Source organism: Caretta caretta, chromosome 10, assembly GCF_965140235.1.
Source record: "Caretta caretta isolate rCarCar2 chromosome 10, rCarCar1.hap1, whole genome shotgun sequence".
NCBI lineage: Eukaryota > Metazoa > Chordata > Testudines > Cheloniidae > Caretta > Caretta caretta.
The window spans coordinates 52,138,158-52,149,688 of NC_134215.1; the positions used below are offsets into that span (position 1 = coordinate 52,138,158).

General features: G+C 40.9%; 1 protein-coding gene across 1 annotated transcript in view; it reads right to left on the reverse strand.

Annotated features, from left to right (window-relative positions):
* Positions 1 to 10,445, reverse strand: part of LACTB (lactamase beta) — a 32,819-nt gene extending 22,374 nt beyond the window's left edge. Inside the window, exons 1-5 of the mRNA XM_048867993.2 lie at positions 10,131 to 10,445; positions 8,767 to 8,833; positions 5,095 to 5,285; positions 4,362 to 4,719; positions 1,678 to 1,843 (exon numbers count right to left, since the gene is read on the reverse strand). Coding sequence (XP_048723950.1) covers positions 1,678 to 1,843; positions 4,362 to 4,719; positions 5,095 to 5,285; positions 8,767 to 8,833; positions 10,131 to 10,412 — 1,064 coding nt within the window. The 5' untranslated portion in view covers positions 10,413 to 10,445. The remainder of the gene's footprint in view (positions 1 to 1,677; positions 1,844 to 4,361; positions 4,720 to 5,094; positions 5,286 to 8,766; positions 8,834 to 10,130) is intronic.
* Positions 10,446 to 11,531: the final 1,086 nt, after the last annotated feature.

The following is an 11,531-nucleotide window of genomic DNA, read 5'->3' on the forward strand; positions in this document are numbered from 1 at the left end:
TTTATCAAATATTTGCACTGTAAAAAATGATAAAACAGTATTTTTCAATTCACCTCATACAAGGACCGTAGTGCAATCTCCACCGTGAAAGCGCAACTTACAAATGTAGACTTTGTTACATAACTGCACTAAAACAATGTAAAACTTGAGAGCCTACAAGTCCACTCAGTCCTACGTCCTGTGCAGCCAATCGTTAAGAGAAACAAGTTTGTTTACATTTATGGGAGATAATGCTTCTTATTTACAATGTCACCTGAAAGTGAGACCAGATATTCGCATGACACTTTTGTAGCTGGCATTGCAAGGTATTTATGTGCCAGATAAGCTAAACATTTGTGTGCCCTTTCATGCTTTGGCCACCATTCCAGAGGACATGCTTCCATATTGATGACACTCATTTAAAAAAAAAAAAGTGTTAATTAAATTTGTGACTGAACTCCTTGGGGGAAAATTGTATGTCTCCTGCTCAGTGTTGTACCCGCATTCTGCCATATATTCCATGTTATAGCAGTCTCGGATGATGACCCAGCACATGCTGTTTGTTTTAAGAACACTTTCACAGCAGATTTGACAAAACGCAAAGAAGGTACCAATGTGAGATTTCTAACGATAGCTACAGCACTCGACCCACGGTTTAAGACTCTGAAGTGCCTTCCAAAATCTGAGAGTGATGTGGTGTGGGGCATGCTTTCAGATGTCTTAACGATACGATACGAGAACTACAGAACCCAAACTACCAAAAAAGAAAATCAACTTTCTGCTGGTGACATCTGAGTCAGAAGATGAAAATGAACATGCATTGGTCTGCTCTGCTTTGGATCGTTATCGAGCAGAACCCATCATCAGCATGAATGCATGTCCTCTGGAATGGTGGTTGAAGCATGCAGGAAGAGATTAATCTTTAGTGCATCTGGCACATAAATATCTTGCAACGCCGGCTAAAACTGTGCCATGCGAAAGCCTGTTCTCACTTTAAGGGGATATTGTAAACAAGAAGCAGGCAGCATTATCTCCTGCAAATGTAAACAAACTTGTTTGTCTGAGCGACTGGCTGAAAAAGAAGTAGGACTGAGTGGACTTGTAGGCTCTAAAGTTTTACATGATTTGTTTGTTTGGGTTTTTGTTTTTTGTTTGTTTGTTTTTGCTTGTTTGGGTTTTTGTTTTTTGTTTGTTTGTTTTTGCTTGTTTGGGTTTTTGTTTTTTGTTTGTTTGTTTTTGCTTGTTTGGGTTTTTGTTTTTTGTTTGTTTGTTTTTACACACAACTCTACATTTGTAAGTTCAACTTTCATGATAAAAAGATTGCACTACAGTACTTGTATGAAGTGAATTGAAAAATACTATTTTTTACACTGAAAATATTTATAATAAAAAATAAATATAAAGTGAGCACTGTACACTTTGTATTCTGTGTTGTAATTGAAATCAATATATTTGAAATAGTGGAAAACATCCAAAAATATTTATATAAATGGAATTCTATTAACAGCGCGATTAATCACAATTAATTTTTCTAAATTGCCCTACATAATGCCATTTTTCTAGCCATACGATTAAGAATTTTAAACAAATCATTTCATCTTTGAATTAGCTTTTAAAAACACACATTAATTAACAGTGAAGAACTTGAGCAAGCAGTTGCCAGCATAGGAATAAGGCTGCAATTTCATTCTCATTTACCTTGCTCTATTGTATATCATTGATTCATTGTCATCCAAGACAGTTGCCAGCAAATCCAAGTCACGAAACATTTTCAGCATGTAGTCTGTAAATTTACATCCTGAAGCTCTCTCCACCACAGCACTCAGAAGGGTAAAGCCATAAGTTGAATACAAAAACTGGCTTCCTTCGGGGGGGAGGGAGGGGAGGAATGGAAGGAGAGAATGAGACAGGTTATTTACATACCACTTGAATGAAAAGTTTAATGTTTCCATCTGCGATCTTCTATGAAGTTTCCTATTCAACAAAAAGTTTTTACACAGGGATCTGTATGTAACTTTGTCAGAACACACTTATTCCCAATACATCTTATACCATCACACTGTATCAATATTAGCTTCTCCACAGTGTAATCAGAAACATACAGAATTAAAAATTATTATTCTCTTTTCTATGTTAACTCTACACAGAAATATAGCATCAGCCAAATTCTACTCATGTGATTAGGAAGACCTGCATTTATTTTGTTCTTTTTAATAGCTACTATTCAAATACCCATACTCACCAGAAGACAAACTAATAAATAAGATGTAAGTATGTAACAGTGACAGATAAAACTTTAAGGGTAAAAATAAGGTAAATTCGATTAAAAGCCATGCATGGCACTGAATAGTCAACCAAGGAAGTCTTATTTAATCTATGTTAAAATTTAAAAAATAAATAAAGACCCAGAACATAACCATAGGAATTGATATAGTGGATATAGACAAAGGTCTAGTTACTCCACTATCCTGTCTCCAACACCACATGCCTCACAGGTATGTGTAAGAAACCCAGAGTAGGCAGATGTAGAGCAATCTGACCCCCATGTTAGGTCTCCTCCTAATCTCTGTTAGAGACTGGCAAAGCCCTGAAAGCATGAGGTTTAATGTCATTAATCTTGTGGAAAGGTTAATTCTGGATAGTCTTATTATCCATATAAACAGAAAAATTAAAAAAATAATTGGATAAGTTCTTGGCCTCAAGGACTGTGGCAATGAATTCCACCGTTTAGTTACACATTGTGTGAAAAAGTATTTCCTTCTATTGGTTTTGAATTTCCCACTCTTGAAATTTTATTCAGTGTACCCTTTTTCTTGTGTTATGAAATGGGCAGAGAAGTTCCCGATCTACCCTCCCTATATTGTTTGTTATTGTTTATACTTTTGTCCCCTCTTATTCATCTTCTTTCTAAAATAAACAATCCCAATCTTTTCTATCTTGTTTAATATGAGAGTTTTTCCACACCCTTTATCATTCTTAGTGCTTTTTTCTGAATCCCTCCAGTTCTGCAATATCCTTTTAGAAATGTGGTGACCACCACTACACACAGTATTCTAGATAAGGCCACACCATTGATTTATATAGAGGAATTATAATATTTCAACAACGCTTTCTCCTTATGCAACCTAACATTTTGTTTACCTTTTTGACTGCAGCAACACGTTGAGCAAAAGTTTTCACAGTGCCATCTACAATGATGCCCAAGTCCTTGTCTTAAATTGATACAACTTATAGGGTTCTAAACTAACTGTATGAGTAGTTTAATTCTCTCACTTCAATCGGCATTACTGTGCGTTTATCAGCACTGAATTTCATTTGCCATTATGTTGCTTGTTCACCTAGCCTGTTTAAGACTCTGAAGTTCCTCACTGTTCTCTCTGGCCTTGACTACCCTAACTTTGTTATCTTCAAATTTTGCTACCTCACTACTCAATCTCCATTTCCATATAATTTAAATAATTATAAAAAACACCTCAAAATCTAGTAAGAATTTGTGAATCGCTCTGTAATTAGCCTTTGGCGATTTGAAAATTTAGTATTTAATTTTCCTTGTTTTCTGTTTCTTAACCAGTTCTTGATCCACTGATTAAACAACTTGTTTGGTTGCTTACCTACCCTAAAAAAAACTCATGTTGTTGAATGAAGAAGAGGCAAGAGAGCCAAAGAAAAACTTCAATTAAGAAAAAAGACTTTTGGGAAAAGATTGATTTGACTGATCTTACAAGGTCTCCATGTTGAAATTCAATCAAAGGTCATGTGTGTGTTACAGTGAGTCAGCTAACAAATTTACAATCTACCTTAACCTTTGTAATTCAATAGGCAAATTTTGCAGCATATGGAACTATTCTGAAAGAACTCACTTGAATCTATTTCTACCCACTCTCCAGGACTCTTTATATTCCATCTAAGGGCTTGTCTACACAATTTTTCTACCTCTTTATCAGTCTACAAACTGATAGTTAAGTCTGTGCAACTCCTAGTGTGAATGTACTTATACTAGTAGAAGGTGTGCTTATAATCAGTACAGTTTATTTCTGAAACTATGAAAAATAAGCTATACTGAGATAAGCACCTTTAGAGCGATATAACTGCATACATACCGGGGGTTGCACCAATGTAACTATATTCAGTAAGTTTCCCAATTTTATTTTTTTTTAAATCCTTTGCAGGGCATATTTAAAGTGACCAGGTAGTTAGAACATGGTTTGAACACTCCCTTTTGAGGCTCTCATTGGATAACAGGAAAATGAATCTTCTGGTTTAGTCTCAGTAAAGTCTCAATCCCACATAATGTATCAGACAAACTACAATCTGATGTATACTAAAAATCTAGAACTTAAAGAAAAAATATTAACTTTTGATCAAACAGAATAGAAACTCACCTGGTTTAAAGAATAAAGGATCATTTTTAAATATTTTCAATGACTCAATCACATTTTCAAATTTTTCTTTCAAATAATACTCTTCATGTTCAAATTCCTTTGTTCTCTTGACAGGTTTTAAATTTTGGCCTTTAGCTTCACCATCCTGTTCTGACTTAGCTTCAGCAAAGTCATTTTTTTCAGTGTCTTTATCTTCTTTTTCTTTCAGTTCCTTCTCCTGGTTAGATTTTTTTACATCTTGCATTAGTTTAAGGGCTTTATTGGCCTTTTCCTTCTGTTCCTTTACTTTTGTAATATCTTTCTCATAGTGACGAATTCCACTTAAATGTGACACTAACAATCTCGTAGTAATGGTGACCTAGTTTAAAAGAAGAATATTAAGTGCATGCTTGCTTAACGAAAGATACTATACAAGGTGAACTTTTATTTCCGCAATTTATATATTTGGTATGTTAAGAAAAAAAGAAGACATAAGAATTCCTCGCCATTCTTCTATTGTAAAGCCAGTGAGAAAAAAATATTTAAATATTAGTCTGAAGATACAAAATTTCCAACATTCCTTTTTTTCCAGTAGCATGTATTGCTTCCTGCCCCTACTTCTTTTAACTTATGTGTGGTGCACAACATGCATAAAGCTGTGTGCACTTGAAGCATGTAGGTGGATAGTGAAGGTATGGGACAGACATGAAACTCAGACAACCAACAATGGTTACAGAACAAATTGTCCCATTACCTTTTCACCTTCATATTCTTTTTCTGGAAACTCAGGAACATATTTCTGCACTGGAGCATCTAAATCGAGTTTTCCTTCTTCCCACAGTTTAGCAACAGCCATCATTGTAAGACACTTGCTAATACTCGCAATTCGCATAATTGTCTCTGGTTTACAGATTACACGGTTCTCTACATCAGCATAACCCAGACCTTTAGGAAGAGTAAAAGGTCACTGTTAGTGGGTTTACATATATAGAGAAAATTCTTTGAGATTTTACAATGTTCACAAACTTAAGAAGTTTACCAGAATTCTTCAGAACACTCTGCATCTAAGTAAAACAAAGGCATGAAAGGTGCTATTTTCAAAAGTGCTCAGTGTTGGCCTAACTCTGCTCCCATTGACATCAACAACAGTGATTTCAATGGGAACAGAGTCAGGCCATTGAAGAGTGTTTTTGAAAATACATCCTACATTACCCCTTTGAATCACTCTGACTTGTGACAACATGAAACTTAAGACTAATGTAGCTTGGTGAAAAATTAAAATTATATCTTAAGGGCAGACAAGCTTGTCCCTCTCACCAACAGAAGTTGGTCCCATAATAGATATTACCTCACCCACCTGGTCTCTAATATTCTGGGATCCATACTGTTAAAACTATACTGCATACATCCTTAAGGGCAAACATTCAGTGGAAAAAACCCTCAGAAACCATAACCTCGACTGTCAATCAAGTTAAGCGCCCCACATTCATAAATCCATATCTTAATTCTTTAAAAGAGCTACTGTGAATTACTCCTTTCAAAATACAATGTAACTTCTATACAGAGAAAATAAGATCAGTTAAAAACAGGAAATTTACATACAACCGTACAGCATTTAACTCAATTAATAAAGCTTAACTACATAGTGGTTTAATAAATTATTTTTAACCTCTTCAGATATAGACTTAAAGAGGGCTTACATCAGAAATGAAGAAAATTCAGTAGTCTCCATCCAGTATATTGGTCCTATATCTTAGAACTACTGCATAGTAGTGTGCAATTCCACAGAGATAAGCTCAGTAGTGGACTCACCAGAGTGTTATATTTTAATCTGCACTACACTGGTTAAGTTGTATATGGAATGTTGCAGTGCACTATTGGTTTATTTCTGATCTAGACACAGCACACTTGCAAAGACCAGTTTTATTATCCGTATGTGTCTATGTACGTAAGTGGAACACAGTCCCCTAACACGCTGCAGTCTAGTGATGAGATTCTCATAAAGCAGTAAAACTTGCCAAAACACAAGGAAAGGGAGAAATCAGATTGACTAGTCTATATTGTCCAAGTCCTCTCCTCTAAAGAAAGCTGAAACCCAGATGTTTATGTTGTGTACTGAGAGCAGCTGCTGCACCCCTCCCCATTCAACTGTCTGCAAAAGTAGCACATCCAAGTCTAAAATCACTATGATCAGATTGGCAAGAAAGTAAATTGGGCAGAATTTTTACAGAAGACACAAGTTTTGTTATTTTCCATGTTTTTCCCCTTCAACCTCATGACTTCATTTTAAGATAACGGTGCTCACCTCTGCCCTGTGGATGAAGGTGTGGGAAGAATCTACCACAACCTGCACCCCTTTATGATATTGTTTATTATTTGTATTACCACAGTGCCTAGGAACACCAATCATGGAGCAGGACTCAACTGTGGTAGGCACTGAGAGTTCTACCACTACCTAATATCTTTCCATGTCTCCAGAAGGAAGATTCTGCTGAAGCAGCAGAGAAGCATCAACTCCTCCTTCTTGGGTCAGCTGGTGGCACTGACAGTTTCTCTTAACAACACTGCTGCAAAACCTTCTGAATTCAAAAGCATAATCTGAGGAAATTTTGTTTTGTGGCAGAATTTTCACATGCCACATTTAAAAAAACCCACCAAAAACACACTCCTGTGGCAGCAAAAGGCACATGAAAAATGGAAATCAGCTTTTTGAAGGAATACCTGAAGATTCTGCCACAAACTGGCTTACAGTGGCAAGTCTATTACAATCTTGCTAATGAGCCTTTCAGGGACTCTATAATTGAACTTTAGCAAAACGCATTACTGTTTGTTTCTGTTATTTTAGTTGCCTGAAACAAACATCAAAATGTTTTTGGAAAGATAAGTAAGTAGGGTCAATAAAGATCAATAAATAAGTCTTCATTGGAGTTCTGTTCAGACGTATCTAGAAATGTCTTTTCAGGGAGATCTACATAACCTGCAAAATAATTTATGACTATTGAAAGGATTACAGCTGTCAAATCTCAACATGTTCCCAAAGGAAGACTAATCACCACTCCACTAGTATATGAAATATCACTGAATTGGAACCACTCAAATTTATTCTGACCATTATGTAGATTCTCAAAGAAAGATTATGTCTAGTATATAATTGTAAAATAACAGTTGTTTCTCAAGCAAAAACAATCAATTTGATATCTGTAGATATCAACTATTTTATTTCCACCAGCAGCTGCATAAATATGATGTAGTTCTGTCCAAAAGAGTACCTAGCAGAGTGAAGGAGAACACTGGGGCGGGGGGGGGGGGGGGGGGAAATGTATGGCAGAATGATTGTGCACAGCAGGTATTCACTTAGACGTAGATCAGGAGAGAGTCCAAGGAAATATTCTCTTTTTTTAATTAGAATATCCACCCTCTTTCATGAGTCTCCCATACTGCCTACTGGAGGGAAAAGCTCTTCTGTAAAACATTTGCAGAAAGAGTTTGGGAAAGACTTTATTAAGCAAACTTAATTTAAGCCACGTTCAGCCTAACTCAACAGAGCGAGTACCAAGATAAGTTTGGATTGCTAGTTATCACTTATTACAGCTAAAATCACTTATGACTGACAACAGCAAATTTCCTCAAAATTAGTTACAATGCAAGATATACCTATGTAAGCACGATTAAAGTACATTACCTCCCTTTGGTAAGTATCATTAAAGTCAGGCATTTTGAGCCAGTTTATAGTCAAGACCACCTTCTTAAGCCTCATATTAAAGCATTTCTTTTGACACCACTCACTTTTTAGGAATTACCCTATCCCATTTTAGATCACTATTCAACTGTGCACATACTGTAATGCCTTCAGAGTGTGAAACTTGTTCCCCTCCCAGTAGTAGTATAGGCTTTTTCCTCCACACTTGTCAACATGCTTTATAAACAATCCCCCAAAAGGGTTTTTCAATTACAACCACTACTAACTTCTCCAGAGATACTTTATTCTTCCCTTTACTTGGACCCCTCTCCCATTTTATAGATTTTAAGGCCACAGGAACTATTATTATTTCTTGTTGTCTGTAGTTTTTAGGGCAGAGTTTATAATACAGGCAGTCCTCAGACTTACAACACAATTGGTTCCTGAGAATCACGTCATAAGTCGAAAACGTCTTAACTCGAATCCCATAGGAATGCTGTGGGATCGAGCGTCGAAAAGTCAAAACCAACATCAAAGTTGGAATGGGACGTCAATTTACAAACGTCGTAAGTGCAGTTCTGTTGTAACTCGAATGTCAAAAAGTCAAGGACTGCCTGTACTTTTATGATTGTGAAGTTAATGGACAGCACCTGGCACAAACTGAAGAACAATAATTACTTAACATTTGTGACCCAAATGAAAAATTAATTTTAAAGAACATGCAGAACTGAGTTCCTGTATACCAACCTTCTGACCATACTTCCTTTCCATCTACAGAAACTCCAATTACTATGCCTGGGGCTCCCACTTCATCCTGTCACAAAAATACTACAGTCATTAAAGGGCTCTGCTGCTTCAGAATTCAAACATACATTCTGCTTTTATGGGATTTAGGATGAGCAGAAAGTACGTGATTATTGAAATTACTTTGTTTAAATACCAATTGGGCTGAGTTTGTACAAATCCTCTTTGAAAAGCTGCATATATGTCGTGCTGCTGGACAGCTACAATGAGAGTCCAATGAGTTTAAAGACTAATTTAATACTAACTACACCAACTGCAGATAGGGAACATAACATTTTTCAAACTGAGATGCAATATGTGAGTGATATCACATGACAGTCAACACAGATCATTTTAGTGAGTCTGGGATGTTCTGATTTAAACTATCCCTGAAGCTTCAGTTCCAAATTTTCAGAAGAATCATGACATTCTATTTAGATAGTTCACATGCCTCTATGTTCTCCTCCAGTCCTTCAAATAGTCCCCTGAGTTCACATGTATTCACTACTGAAGTGACTTCTACCACTATGTATGTCAGGCCTGCACTGGTTTAATTAGCCCCTTTAAGGGCAGCCCTTCTTGAAGTAAACGAATTCAGTAACTGAAACGTACTTTCAGACCCTTCTGACAGTTCTTACATACAAGCAATGATGATATCCAGTGATTTACTGTGAAATCCTGATGTGAATAGACCAAATAACACGACAAGGCGTACAGAAGAAAAGTACAGATACATTCCCTGGGCTGGGGAGATATTGCATTAGTCAGGGACCAGACTCCTAAGAGTGCGCTGCCTGTCTGGGGTTGTTCCGCTCTCCTCCCCAGTAACCTAAACACTAATGATTAGGTTTCACAGAGGAAGTTTCTGAAAGTGCTCAGACACACACACACAACACTCAGTGAAGTAGTTTAACAAACACTTCAACTTCATAACCACATTTGTCTCAAAGGTCTTCCCCCTGCAAGTGACACCTGAATTCCCACCAGATGAGTAACGTTACCCGGCGCCAGTCTCGCTCTGTCTGCGCACCAAAGCCCTGCAGGAGCAGCAGGTTTATGATTTCTTTTTGCGCAGCGCCTAGCACTGGGCCAGGGGCTCCTTCTCCTCGCACCCTACGGTCACAGCAAGGCTCGCTGGGGTCGTGCGGCAGTGCCAGCAGGCTGCGGGGGTGGGGGCGGAAGGAAAGCAGCAAGAAGCGATTTTAAGACAAGCACGTACAGCTGTGGCCTGGGAAACACGACGCCAAGGGTTCCTCCTCTCCTTCCCCTCCCCCGGCCAAGGACGCCGGGCCCGCCCCTCCCCCACAGAGAGACCCTAGCCGCGCCACCTTAATCCTCTGCAGCAGGTCCCTGCTGCTCTCGATGGCCCGGGCGAGGCCCCCGTGAGGCGGCGGCTTCACCTCTCCCGCCGCCTCCTGCCGCGGGGCCCCCTCCTGCTCGCAGCCGGCCGCCACCTTCACCCCCAGGGCGAGGCCCAGACCGACCCCCCAGCCCCAGGCGCCGCCTCCCCGCGGTGGGCACGGGCCGCTCCCCAGGCGCTGCAGCCGCCGCTGCCCCCAGCCCCAGGCGGGGCCCGAGACTCGGCGCAGAGCCCGCGCCAAGCAGTGCATGGCTTCAGCCCGGCCACCGCCAGGCAGGAGCAGCTGCTCCCGAGAGCTCGGCCGGCCAAGCCCCGAGCACATCGAGTGAGGGTGGAGACAGTTGGCTCCTAACCTCTTCTTCCCCTTCTGCCCATCCCCCCGCGCTTCCCTGGCCCCCTTCCTTCCCTCTCCCGACAGCCCTCCCCCTCCCGCCTGTGCGTTCTCACCGGCCACAGCCTGGGGCCGGGGCCGGGGCCGCGGGGATGGGCTCGGGCTCTCAAGCTTTCCACACGGCTGCCCCCTTCGCCCTTCCAGAGTCCGGTTTGTCTTGCGTGTCTCAAGTTTCACCTCACCTAAAAACGACTTGCTTACAAAATCCACGGAACAGATACAGAAGTGTCCCAGCCCACTAGTACCGAAAGATCGCTCACCTGCTCAGCTTTACCATAGACCTATAAAACAAATAGGCTGGACTATAGCGTAGTAACATTTCAGTGTGATACCTGAGCCTTGTCTGAAGCCCCAGCCCCGCCAGCAGGGCGAGGGTTGCCAGGTCTCCAGTTTTTGACCAGAACACCGGGTTGAAAAGGGACTCTGGGGCTCCAGTCAGCACCAATGACCAGGCCACTAAAAGTCCGGCTGCCGGTGCAGCAGGGCTAAGGCAGGCTCCCTGCCTGCCCTGGCGCCGTGCGGCTCCCAGAAGCGGCCGGCATGTCCATCTCCTAGGTGCAGGAAGGCCACGGGCTCCACGCACTGCCCCCACCCTGAGCAACAGCTCCGCAGCTCCTATTGGCCAGGAACCATGGCCAATGGGAGCCGCAGGGGTGGCCCCTATGGGTGCGGGCAGTGCACACACCTTCCTGGCCCCTCCGCCTAGAGCCGGACATGCTGGCCACTTCCAGGAGCTGCCTGAGGTAAGCAGTTGGAGCTACACCCCACACCACCTCCCACACCCCAAGCCCTGAGCCCCCTTCTGGACCCCAAACTCCTCATTCCCAGCCCCAACCCAAAGCCCACACCCCCAGCCGGAGCCCTCACCCCCTCCTGTACCCCAACCCAGAGTTCCCTACTGCACCCTGAACTCCTCATTTCTGGCCCTACCTCACAGCCCGTACCTCCTCCTGCACCCCAACCCCCTGCCCCTCTCCA